This window comes from Engraulis encrasicolus, chromosome 7 (genome assembly GCF_034702125.1).
Source record: "Engraulis encrasicolus isolate BLACKSEA-1 chromosome 7, IST_EnEncr_1.0, whole genome shotgun sequence".
Taxonomy (NCBI): domain Eukaryota; kingdom Metazoa; phylum Chordata; class Actinopteri; order Clupeiformes; family Engraulidae; genus Engraulis; species Engraulis encrasicolus.
In genome coordinates this window covers 46,100,010-46,122,897 of record NC_085863.1, presented here as the reverse complement: position 1 = coordinate 46,122,897, position 22,888 = coordinate 46,100,010, and the positions used below count along the sequence as shown (strand labels likewise).

The window sequence follows — 22,888 nt, the reverse complement described above, 5'->3', positions numbered from 1 at the left end:
TATTTTTTACATACTTTTCGCCTCATTAACATAAGCACCTCCTCAACCATCTTTAGTTTAACATACTTCTCGCCATCATTAACATCGAGTTAACACGTCTTCAAATGTCTTTATTTGGACATACTTCTTGCCATCATCAACATTCTCAGAGGAAACACATCTTCAATCCATTCGCCCTGCGAAGTCATCATCTGGCTCCACAGTGCTGCCTCTTCAGAGCTGGAGTCCATCCAGTCAACATCTGTGCCGTAACTTTTACCTTTGCAAGAGAAATATACGCATGTCACCTTTATACACTGTAGATAATTGGATACACCTCTGCTATGTCAACAACAGATAAATAACTTTAACCATTACAAAGAAAAGATAGCACACCACCAACGATGTGAGAGAAGTGAATGGGGTACTGTGAAATCTGAAGAACACACAAATTGATGTAACATGTAATATACACTGCATTTACATGACTGCCATAGGTGTCAGAAAGGGGGATGCAGTGGTGCATTGGCATCCCCACTTTTGGACTCCTTATATGAGGCTTCAACTTTTACTGCAGACAAATGAGTGGAGTGCAGCAGCAGTAACACTGTTAAGAAATAAAGAATCAATATTAAAAAAAATGCACCACCACTTTAAAACTTGCACCATCGATGACTGCATTTGCATGACTTTAAAGGGACACTGGGTGAGATTTGTTGTTGTTTCTTTCCAGAATTAATGCTGCCCATTCACTAATATTACCCTTTTCATGAATACTTACCACCACCATCAAATTCTAAGTATTCATTATGACTGGAAAAATTGCACTTTTCATACATGAAAAGGGGGATCTTCTCCATGGTCCGCCATTTAGAATTTCCAAAAATAGAAATTTTTAGCTGCAAAAATGACTGTACTTCTTGGACCATAATAGAAAACATTTGTTTATTACTTCGTAAACTTTCATGTAAAGATCAAAGCCCAGTTTCAATGAGCAGCATAGTTGCAGTACCTTTTTTGACCATTTCCTGCACAGTGTACCTTTAAGAAAAAAATATATAATGTGACTGAAAGGTTTTCAGTCACACCTGAGAAAGCTCAGGTATTTCTTGAGCAAACCTGATTACGCTACATACGAAACGCGTTGTTCGCTCAAAAGAAGCAGAAAGTCAAGCAGTGTGTGGTGTGGCCCATCTTTCACTTTTTAAGCGTCTACTAATCCTTCAGTCACTATGGCACCTGCCCTGTGCTGTGCATGAGTTAGGACTTTTGGTAACACTTTACTTGACGCCGTGTCATAGGCATGTCATTACAGTGTCATAACAGTGTCATGGCACAGCTATGCACGTGTTATAAACATTATGTCTGTGTCATAAACATTGTATGACTGTTGGCCTTAAGTGACATTCGGTTATGGCAAAGACCCAAGGTTGTTACGGTCTTTGCCATAGCCGAAAGTTACATAAAATGTTTATGACATGGACATAATGTTTATGACTTATCATCTATTATCATCTGTCATGACACTGTAATGACATGCCTATGACACCGGCGTCAAGTAAAGTGTTACCAAACTTTTTGGCATCAAGGAATAATGTGTTAAGACTGAGAAAAGCCAGGGGTCTCTCACCTGTCCCTAAACCCAACCTGCAGCCTCCCAGGAAATGGTTGGTAAGTCTGTCATGGTCCCACACTGTCAGCTCCACACAAATCTCACACAGGTCTTCTGGCCTGAGGCCATCGTAGACCATCGTGTGGTTGAACACGGGATCAGCCGTCTTCTTTGCCACGCGAGTCTTCTGACGGCTTTTCTTGAATGAGTCAGGCAGCACTGTGCTGGAAAACACAGCCACATCCATACATAAGAGTTACTCAAGGTAGAAAAGACTAGGCTACTGCAAAATGAGTATGCACTCATAAACCATAGATATTCTATATAGTCTTTCAATGAATGTCTCTCAACACACATTAAATAATGGACATTTGGGTTGGTTGATGTTAAATATATACTAAAAAGTGGACTTATTGATGGGTTGATGTTTAATATAGAGACTAAAAAGTGTTGTCTGAATGAAAAGTGTGTTCATTCATACACATATACTGTACGTACCATTTGACAAAAGGATCTATGATGGCGCCTCGTACGACAGGAAGGTTTCGACATTCTTTCACCCAGATCTGCAGCTCTCCCGACTTAGACGCTCTCTTACCTGTTACACAAAAGGAAGGAAAGCAACTTCATGAAGTTCATCCTTAAGACTCTGTTTGGGTATAGAAAATGAGACACTTGAGAAAAGAAAGAAACCCTCAAGTGTACTGGATACTGGTGAAGGTATAGTGTTTATGGGCCGAAACATCCTACGACTCGGAGGAACAGTAGACCTATTGAAGATGAGGCCCACATTCAACCCAATCATAATTTGAATCAAAGTTCCAAAATGTACCAAGCAGCGACCTCTTACCTATCTGTTGCTACACAGCAACCAACAAACAATATTGCCAAGTGGACTGGGAAAAGCCTCAGCAACCAAAAAACTAAAAAATTCAACCACCACCACGTTTTCTGTACTGTATGTGTGCGCTGCACACACGGAAATCTCATTCTGTGTATTTCAATCACACTGTAAGAATACCTTTATAGCAGTCCTTTATAGCAGTGAATTATTGACAACATTATGCTACCAGACTAGCTCCAGTGGTTACAAATGGCCAGCAAGTGACCAGTTAGGAAAACATTCATTGTATTATTTCCCCAAGGAAATCCCTGTAATATGGTATGCGTAACAGAGTGCATGTTTTCCCTCTGACCTGTAGATGTCCCCCAACATCAGGCATGCACTGTATCGGCTGTAACGTCAGAGCACCAAGTCTGTTAGTACTCAAAACAAAGCACCTTAACTTGCCCTGACTGTATGCAACCCAACCATGACTCATGAGATCCTCACATGAGATAAGACACAAGACTCAACAAGCAATGAAATCAGACTTCCACGTAAAAGGGGGTTTCATTGAAGCGTGGCACTCCACCTCAAATCTGAAAGCATCAGCACGGCCCAAAAATGATTAAGGCCAGAGTTTTCAAGTGGGACATGCAGCAAGAACATTACATTACATTTCATTTAGCTGACGCTTTTATTCAGAGCGACTTACATTTACTATTTTTCAGGGTATTGGTTACAGTCCATGAAGCAATGTGGGGTTAGGTGCCTTGCTCAAGGGCACTTCAGCCATGGATGTAGGTGTAGGGAGAGATCGGGTGGGATTCTAACCTACAAGCCCCAGATTGAAAGACCAACTCTCTAACCGTTAGGCCACGGCTGCCCCAAAAGAAAATGGCACAGGGAACAGGACTAGGAAAGCGAAGACCTCTGCCAAGCGGGTCAATCCCTTTTTGGTAATCTATTATTTGGGCTTTCCCATGCAACTAGAGACCCGATTTGCACACAACAAAAATGCAGTGAAAAAAAAGACGACATCCTGTCAAAATTTCAGGCAAAAGTGTTGTGTTTCTTACAGACAGACACACCGTAAGCCACCAGTAAGACAATGTTGAGTCATGGCGTTACTGTTGCCATGTTGACGTGTGAAACACGTCTGGTCTCGACCCCCTATGAAATTGCACATCTCCATTTCCGACGCTGAAAGCTGTGTGTCATTTTAGGTGTGTCAAGGATGGTGCTTGTACGTAGGTAGTACAAGTTTGAATCATGTTAATATAACATGCATTAAAAAAACTTTATGGACCAAGCCTCTTTGGTTGCATTTCAAAATGCTTCAGTTGTTCTATTTAACCAAAGAGGATTAGTTTGTAAGCCAAAAATTACAAGACACAAAGCCAAATAGGACTATGACAAAGAATTATTGTTTAAGAGCCATTTTCATAGCACGACACTCCCCACCCCTGATTGGATGTGTTATGGATCAATTCTTAATGCCGCTACATAAAAACAAAATACAGAAATATGACAATCTTTCACAATCATATTGTGGAAACAACTACTTGCGCCTATGTTTTTGCATGTGTTCACTCTTAACACCTTTGTAAACAATTGTTTGTACACTATACTTCCCATCAGCAAATCATTCATAAACATATCTACACATATACTATCAGTCAGAAAATGTGATGAATAGACAGACCAGAAGACAATCAGACAACATTAACTGGCCAACATCCAGATCAATATAAATACTGTGTGCTTATGAATGATTCGCGGGTCAAAACAGTTCAGGCAATGTCCTCCAAAAGATGTGAACTGGACATATTGACATTTCTTCCACAACTTCGTAAAGATCCATGTTCTATAAAAACAAGCCAACTTCAGTTGTTCTTTCCCACAAAATCACTGTCACATGAAGGAGATCTGACCAGTTCTATTCTGGCCAGTTTTTTCCCCCTCCTCTCACAATAAGTCGTCTGGGGTGAATTTCTTGCTGGCCACAATCAGCTCCACCCATCCCATGGCTGCTACTCATGCTCACTAACACGTGGAAATGTCTTACAGCTTAGGCACAATCCCATAGTGTATATTTCACCACAAACCGAACCTACAGCTACAGCTCCCTATGCTGACAACAGTGTGCAAGTAGCTAGCCAGAAAAAAATGCTGCAAAGAAGTTCTGTATTCCTGACACCGACATTTTCAAATGCTTATAGAAGCAGTATAGACCTATATGCCGATACAAAAGTACACAAACATGTCTTTTTCATACCTTAATCTTTAAGTAATAGTTGACAAATGCTAAATAATGCTTATTAGGCAGTAGTTATTACATGTTGCTCTCAAATTCTTTCATGTCTATGTTTAGACTGAGGAAGTTGTTTCTTTTAACTTGTCTGCGGGGCTGGGTTAATGACTGACTAGTCTTTGTTGGAAATTTAGCTGATGAACCTGTATGACAGGACTGACAGATGTGTGTCACACACAGATAGCGGCGAGCAAGGGAAATGGACGGACACTTACTCTGTGTAACCTTGGGCAGGAAGCGCACAGCCACTTTGAGATCACCTCTGTGGTCCTCTGTCGAGGGTTGTGTGACAACCTGCACAGGACAGGTAGAGAACAGATGGATTTAGGTGCTGTTTACACGTATGCAGATATTGTTAAATGTGAATATTTTGTATCCGTTTGTGTAAACACGACGTGGATCAAAATGAAAACTCCATTATGACATTTCTGAATATATTTCTGGGCTCTCGTTTACCAGTAAATGGAGTTTTAGAATACTTGACTTGACTGAATGCAAAAATGCTTCTTGACGGCAGTTTGATGCCTTTTTTAATTACTGCAATATGGCTCACTTTTTTACATACAATATACAGTGCTGCATGTTATTTTAAAGAACACCTAAATGTTTTTACCCGCGGTCTGAGCAAGTAGTGTTTCATCTGTGTGTCAGTGATGCTCCATTCGTTCAGGTCCACATCCACCTCTCCAAGGAAGCTGTTTCTCCCAAAGTTGTCGTTGTGCCAGACGGAAAGGTTCAGTATTGTACTTCTTAAAACCTCACATGGAATCTTGTACTGAAAAGGAGAAAAACATTCCAGGAAAAAGACTTAACAGGACTGTTTTTAATCTGTGACTGAAATGTGGACTACATTAATGTAGCCCCATAATGCACGCCGTACCATCTGAGGCACGCTGTAATAGTCATTGAAAGGTTAACAGGTTAAGACGTTTGCCATACCCTTAGGATTTCATTGAAGGTAGGGTTGAATGTCTTCTTTTTAACGCTGGTTTTCCTCTTGCCCAGCTTTGCTTTGTCAGGTAAAAGGTAACACTTCACATACCTTTAATTGAACAAACAATTTGACATTTGTTAGCACTACGTATATCACTGTATGCTTTCTGTTAATAACAGCAAGCCCCTTTATAATTAGGGGATATTCTCCCACTTAATCACACGACACAAAGAAAGTTAACATAAAGCAAGGTATTAACTCAAATTTTTCAAAGTAAGACACGGGTCTCCATAGTCTGCTCTCATTGCAAATTTACAGCAAACTTCACCACAGGGGTTTAGACTTTGGACTTCATAAAAATCTACGCAGGATAATAATAATACTAATAAACACAGGCAGATTATGTAGCTCAGCTTAGCAAGAGGGGGAAGCTTACGGATCAGAGCGGTTTCTCTTGGGCTCGGCCACAGCCAAGTCTCGGCACTGTACCACGAAGATGTGAAACTCCCCCAGCTTCTCCACATAGTTCATGGCGAACTGGATGGTTCCCTTCACCTCCACGTTGCCATAGTCCACACTGTAGATACTCATCACGCTGCCACTCACCTGACAGAGCCACAGTGTATTAAACGTTTATTAGGTATTGCATGTACTGCAAGGTCTTGCAAAACCTCAGTGCATTAGCTTACGCATTCTTCTCAGAAGGGCTGTTTGAAGGCAATTGGGGGACCTTTTTCTTTTTCTCTTCAAACTATTTGGAGGGCGCCCCATCGAAGAAGATTTTGATAGTATCATTTCACTTTTCGGTCATTGAATTTACGGAGGTGTTGCCGCAGCCACACAGATGTCATTGCTGTCATTTGAATGCAAGTACATAACTAGTCATTACTGCAGTCGCCCCTTTCAGGTGGGGGCCTGAAGCAATTGCCTAGTTTGTTTGCCTGGTTGTGACACGCCTGCTTCTAAGACCTTACAAAAACCATGATGCATTTTGTAAGATCTTTGTAAAAGCTCATGTTATACTAAAAGATGGCACTGCCCAGTCAAAAGAAACAACATTGTAGTATATCATGCAGTTGAGTGAAAATATCAATTAGTAGTTAACTAAAAGTAAAGAGAATGTTGGAGAAGCGTGATGTGTGATGCTGGCGACATACAGAGGAAGTTGTAGACATGCCAGAGACGGAGTTGTTAGTTAGTGAATTGAGTCGCCACTGGTGGTGTGGTGAGTTCATGCTGTTGTCTGAGGCGCAGTCACTGTCTCTCTCATCACTCTGTGAGAAAGTATGAAAACACAAAAAGTTTAAATGCGCTTCGTTTGAAAAGCAAAAGCAAAATGTTCAAAGGATGCATGCAGGCCATTCTTAAGATACAGTCCTTAGAACAGTCGGTTTTAGCAGCTAGTGGTAAATGCAGAGTGCATGCCTAAATACATCCAAACACAAATGGATCAGTAGTACACAAGGAAACTGAATGGAGTTTTTGCCCCCAGCATTATGCAATAAAACGTCTGTGTCCTTGCTACCTCTTGCTGCAGGAAGGCAGGCACAGATGCACTCATCCTCTTCATCTGATCTGTGTCCAGGGTGGAGCACGGTGAGGGTGGGGCTGCGGACACTAATACAAACAAGCAGACAGTAGAAAAGATAAACATGGTGTAGCAGCATACTTTCTCATACACAAACACAAACTTTGGTCCTTGGTTTTAAAACTGGGGTTATGTCCTCTTTGAATTGTCTTTTAATGTTTTACTATTGTTACTCTATAAATAAATTATATATTAAAAATCTTTTCATATTTTTAGCTGATACATTATTTATTTCATCATTTTCATCTTTTCTTACCAATGTGAATAATTTCCAACTGTCTCTTTGTACATTAAATGTGCTACATTTAAATAGCTTGCCACTACAACAAAGTTGAGTGGATTACAATGTATGTAAATCTGTCTATATACAATATATCATAATAGTATATAATTTAATCAAAATGTCCCACCATTATCCATACTGAGCATATGGTCACTCTTCTGTTCACTATTCATCCTTTCCTCACCTGAGATTAAAAAAAAAGAATGTCACAATTGATGCGATGAACATTTGGAGGTTATTTCATCATCGACTTCAACAGGATGACCACAATACCAGACATATTTACTGTATTGTGTTGCTCAATAAATGTCTGTACAGTAACAGTGCACTTACGGGCCGGCATTGTTGTAATGTCTTCCATGCTTTTTGAAAATGACATTGGCCTTGATGCAGGTCGTTTCAATATGCCACGGACAGGGGTTGTATTCTGACTATTACCTGACAAAGAGCAAAAAATGTAGATGTATAAAAATAAGCATATTCACAGATTAAATATGTATTGTAAGCTTGTAACTTCAGTTTACTATACTACATTACAGAAATTGTTGTCAATCAAGATACAATTTGTACAATTAAAGATTTGTATTATTTAGCAGATTAAACATTTTAAATCACACATCATATTGAATGAGGGGCTTGGTTTTGGAATGTTTTAAATTAGGTACAGAGGGAACATCAGTTATCTACCAGTGTTCAAAAAACATTCAGATGATGGGAGTGAGACCACTTTTTAGATTAAAGTACTTACGCTATGAAGTCAAAACAATCAGTATAAAAGGAAGCAAATGCAAATCAATCTAAATGAGCACACTGTAAGTTATTTGATATTTTATGTACTTCTACTGTCTAAAATGAGGCAGGGTTTACAGGGTTTTGCTACCTGAATGCATTCGATTGATTCATTAAAAACATCAATCTAAGACACAGCATTAAGGTTCAAGCTACGTTATGCTATATGAGCTGTATATCTTGCCTGCTTCCCTCAAATTTGCCTTGTGTGATTGGTGAATACCTCTTTGTCAATTTTGGAAGGGCGATCAACGTGAGTAATATTGGCTTAGAAAGGCTTCATTCTGTATTTGGGAAAAGTGTGGTGGCTCACAGGCCGAACTTGCGTGAGACCATGGCTCAGGTGTGCTGCCCCTGGAAGATCCAAGGTCCGCTGAGCCCACCGTATACTGAGAGGGCGAGCTATCGCTACTTGCTTCATCCATTATGTCCTCCTGAGTGGAGAGCTCCTCTGCCTGGCTCTCTATGTCTGAACGATCGAAGCACAATGGGACAAGCACCTGCTCTCTCTCGTCGCCTGAGCCTGAAGATTTGGTACGTTGGACAACTTCTACAGCCATTGTAACGTCTTGTTCCCTGTGTTTAGAGATGCTTCCCTTCCTCCCGCCACCACTTGAACTTCTCCTGACATGGTGTGAAGAGGATCCATGGTGCTTTTGAACTCTCACATGCACAGGTGATACTTCAAGAGAGATTTTCAGACTTCCTTGATAGTTCCCTGAGCTGGCTCTCCTGGCCAATTGCCTGGCAGACTTCGGGGGAGACTGAGGTGGAGTATAATAGGTCTCGTACAGCTGAGTTTGCTCCGTCCTTGCTTTTTGTTTGGACTGAGGGGACTTCTCTTTCTTCATCTGAAAACCAGCACCGTTTTTGTCTTTTCTCTCAGACAACGATTCAGTGTGGAACTCTCGCTCCCTAGGAGATGGTGTTCTAGAAAATTTTGCAGAGGGCACTGAAAGATCCTCAGATGTGGCAGCATCAGAATCTAGTGTTCCAATATCAATAGGAACAGTTCTCAGTGGAGAACCATCAAGACTAGTTTTGTACAAAGTTCTACGGGACATCCTTTGTTCCGGTGGACTGGGAGTTGTTGCAAGACTTTTTGCTTGACTGTGAGCCATGATTCTCGCCTTCATTGAGCTTTTCTTTTGACTCCTCACACTGGATGTGTCTGAATCTGTATTCGCTGAATGATACGTGTTTGTTGCATCTAGTGATTTGGTCTTGGGTAGAGATGACTGCTTCTTGATATTTTCTGTTGTTAAGGATTGATTCGTTTCTGCTATCCACTGAGAATGTATTTTTATTTCTGCCACGCTCTTTCTTCTAGCTCCCTCCACAGTAAGAGTGGCGTTCTCCCTTTGCAGGGACCTGCTTCTTGTGCTACGTTTCTGACTCAACTCTGAGCTGCCTGACAGAGATTTACTCAGCTTCTTCCTAGACCCTCGAGGGGAGGCTGTTTTATTTTTATCAGCTTTCAAGAAAGCATCTCCTTTTGCTTTTACCACATCAAGATTTAATTTGCGTTTCTCTTCCTCCCACATAGCTCTAAGGTTCCTGACTAGAATGGCCTTATCTTGTTGTTCGCTTTCAGACAGTTTCAGCTGCGGGGTGTAAATATGTCTGCCGCTTAGGGCTAGGGGAGGAATGGGAGAACTAAGTTCCTGTTGGACATCACTACTGTCAGTGGCCTGTGACACGCTTTGCGAGTCAGTAGTCATTGAACTAGTGCTCTCAGGCGAGGACACTTCTCCCTCATAAGAGGGCTCAACTGAGAGATGTAATCGGCCATGTTTGAGTCGTGTGTGCTGCACAAAGTCTTCATCACTTTTCTCGCTGGGATAATCAGTCATACCTTGTGCATGTGTGCCCATGTCCTTTAGGCTAGAGGCTTCCGATGATGTGTCACATTCCTCCAAAACCACAACCCGTTCTGCCTTGACAACATATCCTTGGTCATCAGAAAAGTCGTCTTCCTGGCTGGGAGGATCTTGCGTTCCCTCTGGACTTTGTGGAGCAATGGGGTCCTGATGCTCTGCTTCGCAAACGGACCTCAGCTCAGGTGATGACGCCTGTTCTCTTTCCTCACAACTTTCTATAGCATTGCACAGGGTGCTCTGACTGTCTGAATTAATATCAGAAATACTTGGTTCTGGCTCCTCCGGCTGATGGCTAGCTATCTCCTCCACAGTTGAGGTTGCCACACATTCGTTCTGTGCCAGTGTAACATCCTGGCCAATGGTACCTTCTTCAGAAGACGGAGACTCCACATCTTTCGCTGGTGAGGTTGTCTTAGGGGTGTCTGGTTCTTTTGCATCTGGTGTGGTTGTGTCAATTGTGTCAGATTCTTTTACAACTCTTGAGGTTGTCCTATGGGTGTTGAGTTCTTTTGAATCTAGGGAGGTTGTGGTAGGGATCTCAGGTCCATTTCCATCTGGTGAGGATGTCTTAGCGGTGTCAGGGTCTTTTGCAACTGGTGAGGTTGTCTTAGAGGTGTTGAGTTCTTTTGTATCTAGTGAGGTTGTGGTGGGGGTCTCAGGTTCATTTGCATCTGGTGAGGATGTCTTAGGGGTGTTGGGTTCTTTTGCATCTATTGAGGTTGTGTCAGGGGTATTAGGTTCTTTTCCATCTGGTGAGGTTGTGTTAACATACTCAGGTTCTTTTGTATCTGGTGAGATTGTGTCAGTGGTCTCAGGTTCTATTGCATGTCCTCTTAAGAAAAATGACAGCAGACCTCTTCTGGTCTTAGGCAAAGTGTTGGATGCTCTCCTGCTTTCAGATGAGGCTGTTTCCTCCGAGGACTTGCTCTCTGTGCCACACGCGCTCTCTTCAACAACTTTGATAGTGTCTCCCCGGCTGCGCTTCCTTGGTCTCCGATAGCGGCCTGCGTTTCGCCTGAACCAGTCGAGTACCTTAGTAAAGGAGTAACTCTCCACCTCTGTTAACTTAGGGCTCAGGGGTCCTGGTTGCTGCTCGCTGCTCTTACCTGTGTCTGTCCAAGTGGCATAGCGGCTGGGCACCTTACTTGCAGGGGTCTCAGCGACATTGTCATGGTAACCTGTGAAATTGACAGGCATTAAAACACGGTTACTTTGTTATAAAACACAAAATAAATAACTTACAACTATAATGTAAATAAAAATCCCTCATGATGATACAATACATCATTAACATCACAGAGAAATAAATGTTTCCTGTCAAACAACAACTTGTGTTTCCATTTCAGTCCCAAGTCACTAACCCCCACTGCTACCACCACGTGTCAGTATTGGTACAAGTGTAGATGTGCACTTGCATGCAACATGCAGATATTAGTTCGTTATAGGGGTAGCAAACCTGGGACGATTTGTCTGATTTGATTACACAGCGATCAACGAAGGGAGCTATCATTGGCTAACAGCAATGATCAGGTAAGATCAGGTAAGAATGTCAGCAGATATTAATCCATAATTGGCTGTCTGATAATACATTACATGACTGTACATTAAGCCAATTACGTGTTTCACATCTAAAGAAGCCTTACCAGTCAGCTCAGGGGATTTGCTTTCACCAGAGCCTGTTCGCTGACAACCCTCCGTGCTCCTCGGCCACTCACCTGTTATCACCACCACTCCACCATTCACCGGTCTACTGTTCGATACGCGAGAACTGTCGGAAGAAGACTGGGAGTAGATGGAGAGTCTGGAGTCGTTCCTCGGCGGCGGATCGAGGAAGATGGGACTGTCCTCTCTGGAGGTGGAATGGGCCTCACTGCTGACATCCACTTCCTCCTCTTCCTCACTGCTGCTACTGCTGCTACTGTCTGACCCCTCGTCATCGGAGGCCACAAGCACGTCCCCGTCCAGAAAGTCGTTTTCGACAGAGTCTTGGCTTGACCGTCGACGTGCTGCGTTTCTGCCCCTAACAGAGCCGGAGAACTGGACCTGTTTTTTGTCTAGTGTGCCAGAGCCGGAGCAGGGAGATTCGGGAAGATCCAGGCTAGTCTGGCTCGGCTCGGCACTGGGGCAGCGAGGGAGCGAGAGGGGAACCAGGGAGCTGCCAATGGGGCTGCGAATGGGGCTGCGAATGGGGCTGCTTCTTGGACTTTGCTTCAGGATACTTTTGGGTGAAGGCACCGTGCTCGGTTTGAAAGCCGGCTCATTGTTGTCTACAGACGAGTTCGGGGAGACGTGTAAAAGTCTCTTTCTTGGCACGGGTCTGGGCGGATTCGGTGAGCCTTGTGAGTGTTCAGAGCTCTCTGAGGATTGATTAGTAAGTGTTGCAATGGGGCTCTCGGGGGATGGGAGAAGCTCTGAAAAAAGACAAGAGTGTTGGCGGACAGCATGTTGTTTGTTTGTGGGCACAAAGCAGTGAGACAAAATCTAAGAGAGATAAGAGGAAGATACATAAGAGATGAATCAGCGTTGATTTTGAAGAGGGAAGAAATGATTTGTAATGTGTTGTCAGTAAAGACGGTGTATGATGTTATTCTTAGTTTAAAGTCTGATAGTAAGAAGAGGGCGTGTTAATGTTTTAGCCTAAAAGGTAGGGGAAAATAGCAAAACTTCCCAAAATAAAAAGATAACCAAAAAAACAAATTAATGAAAAGCGTTAGTGTCACTTTCTTTTCTTCTTAAAAGAAAACTGCATTCGCCTCCCTCTGTGTTAAACACAGAACAATGAACATACACCTTTTAACACAACAACAAAAGCGCTGATATTTTTGAAGTGAGCATTCCTCTGGTCTATGTGCTGAACAGACAAGTCATGCATGGCAGCTTACTGCCTTAGTCCAGGAGCACATACCTCGTCATGTAATCCACTCCCAGTCATATTTGCATACCATTACAGTCCCCAGAGAAAATCCCTGCGCTGCTCAGCACTCATTAGTCTACAAAATGTACTGTAGCACCAAATGTCTTTGTACCAGCAAGTAACTGTTTCTTATGCAAGGACTTTGACACCACAGAATTCCACATACTATACATCCTGGTTATGGACTGATTTAGTCAAGAGTCGTTATGCAGAACACAAAGTAAAGTCTAAAAGCTAGTATCAACAGATGGCACCTCCGAGCCTCGTTCATGACCAGGTAGATACATACTCAAGTCAGTGAGTACTGGGAAATGTGCGTACCAGTTAGGTGGGGAGCATGCACAGTATATTATGCAAAGATTTAGCAACATGCAAAAAAGGTGTATTATGCAACCCAGTACCAGATTGAGTGGCTTGCTGACATTGCTGTAGAAATAGGATCAGTTTGGACTTAAGGTGTTCACAGAAACCATAGTGTAAAGGGGTTTAAGGGGTAATTTAAACATTAAGCCTTGCTTTTAAGATAGTTTGTGATGAAATATAACTGTTAAGATTGAAATTTAGACATTGATGCTGCTGGTTAGAGAAATGTTACCATAATAACCAACATTTCTCCCATTTTCTCTGATGATGAGCACTAGTCCAAATTTCAACTGTATTTCTTATCACAAACTATTGCTACTAGTAACTGCTGAAAACGGAACTTAAAAGAATCACACATAACTTAACAATGCACAACATCCTGTGCCAGTTTCATAGGACACAGAGCAATAGCCTACAACTTTAAATATCAGCTTTTGGTGATATCGTTCATCAAAAGCTGTACATAAAAGAGGTAGAGTGTATTTTCTTCTCTAAAGTACCCTTAATGAATGTTAATGTGACACTCCACCATTTTCTGGAAATAAGCTCATTTTACAATTAACCTTGAGTTAAAGGAACAGTCCACCCATTTTTGATTTTCACATATTTTCAGCATTTCCAAGCATTATTCATGAATGTGTGTATCATTTTCTTCTCGGTGTTTTCAGCACTTAGATGTATTGGATCAGAATTATTAGCATATCTTAGCATAATCACTGGAAGTAAATGGGATCATTAGCATCAAGCCACAAGTGATCACAGGACAGGATTAAATAGCTGTTTTGCACAAGTACATTTGAGAATGTTTTGTTTGTTCTCATAGACTTGCATTGCTTCACTTAATATGGCTATACTGTTAAACTAGGCAATGCAAACACATAGACAAAAATGATATGCACATTCATGAAAAATGCTTGGAAAAACTGCAAATAGGCTATGTGAAAATCAAAAATGGTGGACTGTTCCTTTAAATGGTTTATACCTTTGATGAAGTTTACTTTTCTCCTGTGCTTCCAGCCCTTCTCTGAGTGGCAATGCCTTTTCTACTTCCAAGCTAGCATATATAATTGAATCGAATGAGACCCATTCGATTCAATTATATATGCTAGCATGGAAATAGAATTTGCATTGCCAGATTTAGAGAATGGCTGAAAGTTAGCTGGCCCCATTCAATTCAATTACACTATATTCTAGCTTGGAAATATGGTATAAGTAATATCACCAGACTAAGAGAAAGGCTGGAAGAACAAGAGAAAGGTAAAAGTTAATAATTTAACTGGGGGGGTGGAAAACAAGCTCATTTACAAAAGCGGTGTAATGTCACTAATGCTGACTGTATGCAATGCCCAGCGTGTTTAGGTGCTGCACTGCGAACATGTCTTACCCCCTACAGGTGCCGTGCCAGCGTGAGCCTTGCCATTGGACAGCCGCCTCGAGCCACCCTCTCCCCGGAACACAGGGGACGCTGGGGTGTTGTTGAACGGATTTTGCCTTTGCTTAAAAAAAAAAATCAGAGAAGTGTTCTTGGGTATATTATTAAACAGCAAATATTGCATCGTTAATTCAAGACTTGGAGTGTCAACCGAACATCTTCTAGCCCTAGGCAATATATCATATCACCAAACAATTATGCATAAAATAATTGTATTGGCCTACATATGATGTTTTGTTCTGGTACATGCAAATAAAATGCTTGCTAAAGTGCATATGCAAGGTAAAATAATGTATTTATAAACTTTTAGTGATGATGTGAAACCTATTTCTGATATATTGCCTAGGCGGCCCCTCATACTTAAGTACTACTTAGGCTTAAGTACTGCTTAAGAATTTTTGGGAAACGCAGCCCATATCAGTAAAGGGAGGGCAAGGGAAACTCGGACAGATTAAAGAGGGATCTCTACTGGAACAAGGTGTAACAAGGTAGTTTCTTTTTGGATAGGATCTATTAAAATGAAAATGAGTCACATGGTCCACCCATGGCATTCTTTCTGCAAAGCTGAACTGACTTCCAAATACAGATTCTGCTTCCTACCTTGGATTGGGGCGCTGGTCTTGGCCCGTCTGACTGATTTTCTGGGGTGCTGGCTGGGTTCCTGCCAAAACAACAACAACAAAAAACAGTACACTGCACATGAACCGTAGAACATGGATAGCTCATTGGACCTCAAACACAAAGTATAAGGACAATGCAACCTGTCCTAGCTTGGATTCCTGAGCCAGTAATAAAAATGTTTATGGGGTAGTGAATAACTGGCACTCTCAGGCATCCTCATCCATGGTTGAAGTGCTCTTGAGCAAGACATGATTTGAGTCAGAAGTACTAGACTTTAAGGCAGTCTCAAATCTGTATGAACGCATCGGTTAAATGCAATGAAATAGTAATAGCAAAAAGCATTGGCTGTGTACCTGTATGTGCAACTATATGTGATTCAAGTTTTAAACCCATTCTCCACCACCACCAAAAGTCAACATTCACTGATGAGCCCTGCCACTTTTCTTTCTTTCTTTCTTTCTTTCTTTCTTTCTTTCTTTCTTTCTTTCTTTCTTTCTTTCACTTTTCCTTAAAGGACTGTTGATTTGGGTGTTGACCTTTTGCTGTGTGAGAGACAGAGAGAGAGGAAAACAAGAGCATGTGAGAGTTGACCCCTGAAGATTAAAGAGAACACATGAGCCTGAGTCTCTCATCTGCCTAGCAAGTGCTCCCTCTCCTCTCCCTCTCCCTCTCTCTCTCTCTCTCTCTCTCTCTCTCTCTCTCTCTCTCTCTCTCCCTCCCTCGGCTCTCACGGGAAAAGGCTTGCCCCTTAGTCCCGTGCCACAGCCCTGTACAGTATCTCTTGACCCCTTCTTTACACCGCAGACACACGCACATGCACACACGCACACAACGTCACTTATAGCAGCGTTGGCTTGGCCCAGGACAAAGTCATCTGAAAGGGCCCCAAACCCAATACATAGAATGTAATGAGGACCCCATTCTTCCTTGCACACACACACACACACACACACACACACACACACACACACACACACACAAACGCACGCGCGCGCGCAAGAGTAGACGCAAGAAGGCTCAACGGGCATCAGCCAACTATAAAAACACACTGTGCTTCTTCTTACAGAAAAGCAGATGGGGCAACATTCCCAAAGACTTTCCAGTGCTTTATATAAGCCTAGTGTTCCCACTTAATTGGGGTAATAGACGGATGTAGTGTGCTTGTCTGTGTACTGAGGAAATGGGCTGGTACAACGCTTCCCCTTAATCAAATTGAGACACATTCCAAACTACAGACAGCACTTCAAGAGAAAGAATGTACGGTGGAGGAATGGAAGTTGAGGCACACCAAGACGTAAAAAATGCGATGCAGACTATTTTCAGTAACTTTGGGTTACACACATTATATAATATAATATAATATAATATAATATAATATAATATAATATAATATAAGGAGGAACAAAAGGGGTCAAAATCATGAAATGAAGATAACTAAGATATCTGACAAGGCACGGGCAGTGTTAAGGCCTTTAGTCCTTCAGATAATCTGTAGAAACATTTGCATCAGTGCCAATTAACCCCTTAGCGCAGAGCCTATGTTATAACCTTACTGTCACCAAAATTGTAATGGCTATGTCTTAATCTGTTACTTAAGGCTCTCAGTAATGTCATAGCAATGCTGTTATAATGTAATTGAGTATTCTCAGCAAATAGTGAATAGGCCCGCCGGCGACCCCATCTGCAGTAAGAGGCTACAAGCTTATGAAGGTTGATTCAGTAAGACAACATTTCCACCTCTTCATGTAAACAACTTATTTTTTGCTAGAAGAATAGAATTTGCTCTGCCATATTTTGGTATTTCTTGATGTGTTACTTAACGATGCAATATGAACACGCTGGCTGTGAATTAAGCCGTGAGATCCACTCAGTTCTGATTCTGAAGCATGCCAATGATCAGCTTAAGAACATTGGTCTAAGTGGAAACCTCTAACACTTGTGTGACTGTGTAAAGCTACTCACACATCAGGCTAAAGATACTTAAAGTATGCGAGTTGTTTCTACTAAGTCTGGCGTGAGGATCTATCCTTTTCATCCTGTGCATACTCAGAATAACTGAAGAGGCTTACTGTTGTTTACTAAAGAGCAATATGCAATGTTTCTGACATTGTGTTTTGGATGTCCTGTTTCTATTGATCTGAAAGGAAATTGTATTGGTGCTGCCAAGTATTTTACAAGACAAAATATCATGATGTCCTTCATACCTTGTATTGTAGATATGCTTGGAGATAAAATAATTTATAAAAAGAAAAAAAAAATAATAAAAAAAAACGTATTGTGCTGAATTCTTTACATGTGTAATTTTACCTCTGACTTTCCTCTGGGGCACTAGTGCTATCTGTTGTTCCTGCTTTTTCAGCCCATAACTTGGAGAGTTCAACTGGAAGTGTAAAGGGAAATGGTCAAGCACAATACAAACATGCACGTCCTTCAGTTAGGCAACACACATATTTACAATGTAGCATAGACATACTGTACTTTGTATATTAAAATAATAACATACAGTTATGTTATGCATACAGTACACTAAACATGCACATTCAATACATTTTTGTCAGTCTTTCATCTAATGTAATAATACCACAATAATATACCGTAGACATTCACTATGGGAATATCCATCAGAAATCTTTATTCTTACTAAATCTAGTGATGAAACTTTTGGACATAATATTATTTGCATTGAATTAGTGTTGACACTAATCTGACACACACTGACACACTCACATATAGTGACAGGCCTTCTCTGTCTGATGGAGGCTCGGATGATGTCACAGCCATGGATTTTGTCATTGTGCCTTCGTGACTTGGTCTCATAGAACCAGTCTCCAGTCAGATACTTCAGTCGGTTCTTATCTCGAACAGTCTTGTGCAGTTCTCTGAGTGAATGAAACAGGACATGAATGAATGAAAAAATGGAGCCCTTTCAGCTGTTCTTTAAGCATGGTGGCTTTGAATTCTATTTCACACCCAGAAAGAAGTACCAGTCACGTAATGTGCACTTGAGAGTGTAGACATACTTTGTTTTATAAATCTTCCTTTACATGAAAACTCAATGCCTACAAAGTTGCTGCTTATGTGATCTTACAAGTCGTTTTCTTTAAAGCTGCAAGTAACCTTTCACACAAGAGCTTTTATAACGCATTACAGTGCAGCCATTGGGTCACTTGGAGCACCACCAAATGCACTACTAAGTGGGACAGACAGTCTCTTTAAATCCTATTAATGTCTAACATACAAAGATAAAAGAGATGGAAACAAAGGGTATAACGAACAAAATGACATAAGTTGGTTAGCTAACACTGGGGATTGTGCAAGTTTAATGTTCCAGTTGAATAATGCTGTTATCCTACAGATGTAGAATGAGACGATTTCACAATCAAATCAAGCGAAGGTAGCAGCAGCAGCATCAAAATATTCAGCGCAATTCCTCCGGTTATACCCTCCTTCCTAGTTTACTTTTACTACTACTGTACTATCACTGTACATTTGAATTCACAGGACTGCAGAAAAAAAACTCTCATTACTGCCTAATGTTTACACTGGGTTATTAATTGGGGCCCCATATGTGTGTGTGAGTGTATGTGTGTGTGTCTGTTTGTGCTGGGGGTGGGGCGTAGCAACAGGTAGCAAGCACTGAATGCACTTTTAACTTTATCACACTTCAAAAAGGAATGTGTCTGATGGTATATGCTGCATGTCAGCACAGAATCGATGCATATCAGAAAATAAAAATAATTTGTCAATAGTTTTGTAGCCTAGCCATGCCATGTTTGGGAAAATGACCTTTTGGACCAAGAAAGATTAATGTATTATAAAAGTGACTCACTTCACGCGCATAGTGTCCCTCTTCTTCAAGTCGGCGTCTCTCTTCAGGACCGCCAAAATCTTCTCCTGCTCCTCCTCAGTCAGGTGGCTCAGGTCAATCATGACTGCTGCTGATTATGGCACGTCCCAACCAGGTGTGTCCTCTCACCACAGTGGGTACCACCAACCAGCTGTCCTTCCCCTGTGTACTAGTAGGTATCAACGAGATGTGTCCCCCTTGCAGTAGCTGCCAGCCAGATATGTTGCCTTCCACAGTTGTGTTCCCCTTCAGTGAGCTACCGGCCAGCTGCTCTCCGCTCCCAGTCAGACGTGTTCCCCTTCCAGTAGGTCCCAGTTAGATGTGTTCCCCTTCTTGTGGGAGCCAAACAGGCGTTCTCCCCCTCAAGTAGGTTCCAGCCTACCTGTAGGTGTGTTCCCTTCCACAGTGGGTAAAAGCCGGGTGAGTTCCCCTTCAGATAGGTGCCAGTATGGTGTGGTCCCCCCTGAGGTGCGTCTGGTGCGCCCTCACAATCACAAGGTCACTGCGAGTTCCACCGGGTTACACATACCAGGTTGGGATTCCCATAGCGGTCTGTTGGGGAAAGCCACACCAGAAGCATAGAGCTGATCAGAAACACACACCCACACAAACAAACAAGCACAATACAGGTGGTCAACTAACAAAACACGATGTGTCCTTTTTTGTTTTTAGTTGCGTGCCGTAACTCTATACGCCCATAGAGCATGCCGGTCAGCCGTCCCTCTCTCTCGGTCGGTAGGAGGAAACTAGTTTGTGTTTTGGAGAGTTTGTGCATGAGGTAAAGTAGGTGTTGACCTTGATCAGCGAGTGTGCACGCCATGCAGTTTTGGCATGCAAAAGCCAACTTGCAAACTCAAGTAAAGCCACGCACTTCTGATGAGATTTGAACGAATAAACAGGAAGTCGTTATAGCATAATTAATAGAGTGTAATGGTGCGGCCTTGTGAAGATTCTGATGTCTGATCGTTTTGGGCATGTGACATAAAGCGTCAGCTGACTACCAGAGGACGTGGAGACTTGAATGTTTTTATAAACATTTGGGAGTCCTTCTAAATGGCTCTTTTATACCAAAATCACATTAGGCCTTAATTCAAATTAGCCACTGACTGTCTCCCTGCCTGCCTGGCATCAATCTAGATGTCTTGTGGTGCTGTTTCCAGAAACAAAACTTTCCCGAACAATCAAAGAACTTTTCCCAAAAACTCATGTCTGTGTATTTTAACCTCTTGATTGTAGCCCAAGTAAAATGACTCTGGTCAGTTAAAAGTACTACACCCCTCAATAGTTATACAGTATATAATACAGTATATATATACACAACGGAATGTTATCTATTTAACTTAAATACTTTATATATGCATACATACTGTATATAGCCTCTACACGTGGATGGCAAGAGACCATGTTAGAAAACAAGGAAACGTCTGCCTTAATATAGCATGTTGAGAAACCTGTTTACTCCACACTCCCTCCTCTAATATACTTCCTTGAGAAAAATCCTCTGACAAAAGTGACTCCATCAGCAACAGCAATACGTAAGCTTACTTATTACACACATGCATAGTATTTCCTCTGGCTATTCTCCACAGCCAAGCATTCAAAAAGTTTCCTCTCACATCAAAGGGGGATGAAAAGCATCCATTCAGCAAATCTCTAACTCTCAGACTAAATCAAATCTGGTCACACAATCCCAAATGAAAGTTAAAGTTAAGCTATGTGTACTGTGCACTTATGCAATCTGCAAGTGAGATGCAAGTGCACTGTACAGCTCTAATCTTTGTTGTTGTTATTTTTTAGATTACCTCAGCTCCGTAATCTGCATTTTGTGATCGAGGGAAAAAAACATTAAGAGACAAAAGGGAATAAAATAGGGCTACTATAATACCCACATCATTCAAGTAGGGTGTCAATAAGGCCAAGGCCGGATTACCCATAAGGGCCAGTGTGCCCAGCGGAACCATCGATTTACAGTTAGTTAAGGGGCAAGACATGACAAAAACTTACCAAATATTGTTCATAAAGGGGGCACCTGCAAAGTATTAGTACCCGGAGGTACCACAGTGCCTTAATACGGTCCTGATATGGCTAATGGGTATCTAACAAAGAACATGTTGAGATGGAGATGTGGCAATGAATCATCAGTACTAAACAACTCAATTCCCAGACATCAGGCTGAGCTCATTTCCCATGTCAGGCAATGACTAAAGTTTTCAGGTGCTAACATGTCTTTCCTCTAGTGAAATGTTGGGAAACAAAAAAGACCATAGCAAGATCCCCCGACATTAACATTAGTTTTCATGTACAACATGTCTCATGAAGACTAACGGCTAACGATAACAATGTTACTTTCCAGATGTATTAAGTTTGCCTTGAACTAGTCTTGGCTATGTGAATGGCCCCTGTGTGTTCACCTATGATTGTATAGGTATAAATAAATGTGCTGGACATACAGTCATTGATGGAGACATGTGTTTGCTAGGCCTATAAAATAATAATAACAACAACAACAATAACAACAATAATTATAATAATAATAATAATAATATACTATTTTAAAAACTTTATAGGCTAAAGAAGTACACTAAAGAAACGGTCGTCTTAAAAAAAAACCCACTACGGTGGAAAAGGTTATTTTCAATGACAAACCTATTAGCAGTTACATATTCTCAATGGCAAAGTTATGATAAAGAATTTCGCCTTACCGTTTCCGTTTCTACATTAGGTTACATCCACCTTGGTTGAAACTGTCCTCAGCTTTGATTTCCCGTGGACATGTGAGACAGGCTAAGGATGACATCAGAGGGATTGATCATGTACAGAAAGTTAACTTTGCCATCCTCTCCTCCCAACCTACCCACAAGTCGTGGTTTATGGACTGCGCTTGTGGAGATAACCGCGAGCAGTGTTTCTCATTTCTGTAGGCTACCCAAAGCCGACTCACGTGTGCATTTCATGTTCTGGCGAAAACATGTAAGCGAGTGTACTGTAGCTACCCCTTTGGCAAATAACCCAGGGCACGGATATAAGAACGTTCTCGGTAATAATCAAGTCATTTACCTCCCTGCTTACCTGTGGTGGAATATTTTCTCTACAGCCTATGTGCAGCACGCGCTTTCCAGGAGTTGACACTAGGCAGCCTTCCTTTGCTTCCTCATGATAATCAAAACTCAACCTCGAAAAAAATAAATAATAAAATGCCATTGTTGGTACTAAAAGGGTGAGTTAAGTTACACTTGTTCTACTCCCTTGTGTGCGTAGAAATAACCCTTGTCTGTGAGAAAAGTACAAGTGTTTTAACTTTTAGTTTTTGCAATTACTTACTAACAATTCATCATTAGGTGTAGGACAATGTAACACCACAACAGCTGTGTGCACGACCGTGTGCAACACACGCCTTGCGCTCCCTCTAGTGACAGAGCAGGCTGGGCAGGTGAGCCATTCTCGTCGTAGGGTAGTTGGTGAACAATAACTACTAAAGGGTAAAACATATCGGGTGATGCCGTAAAATC

At 41.6% G+C, this 22,888-nt stretch overlaps 1 protein-coding gene across 6 annotated transcripts; it reads right to left on the bottom strand.

Moving 5' to 3' along the window:
- Window positions 1-93: 93 nt before the first annotated feature.
- Window positions 94-22,543, bottom strand: sytl2a (synaptotagmin-like 2a). 6 transcript variants are annotated; one of them, XM_063203697.1, is made up of 20 exons: window positions 22,449-22,543; window positions 22,082-22,163; window positions 19,362-19,931; window positions 18,260-18,411; window positions 17,840-17,912; window positions 15,512-15,572; window positions 14,864-14,975; window positions 11,918-12,613; window positions 8,636-11,380; window positions 7,867-7,971; window positions 7,661-7,717; window positions 7,188-7,279; window positions 6,820-6,936; window positions 6,099-6,268; window positions 5,668-5,770; window positions 5,342-5,503; window positions 4,944-5,022; window positions 2,090-2,189; window positions 1,610-1,815; window positions 94-259 (listed from the first exon to the last, which is right to left on the bottom strand). In XM_063203697.1, exons 3-20 carry the CDS (start codon window positions 19,460-19,462, stop codon window positions 111-113), a joined length of 5,280 nt encoding a protein of 1,759 aa, XP_063059767.1. In that variant the 5' UTR covers window positions 19,463-19,931; window positions 22,082-22,163; window positions 22,449-22,543; the 3' UTR covers window positions 94-110. The 6 variants fall into 6 exon arrangements, with proteins under 6 accessions (XP_063059767.1, XP_063059766.1, XP_063059771.1 ...); XM_063203696.1 differs by lacking the exon at window positions 22,449-22,543 and having other exon boundaries at window positions 22,082-22,394; XM_063203701.1 differs by lacking the exon at window positions 22,449-22,543 and having other exon boundaries at window positions 11,309-11,380; window positions 22,082-22,378.
- Window positions 22,544-22,888: the final 345 nt, after the last annotated feature.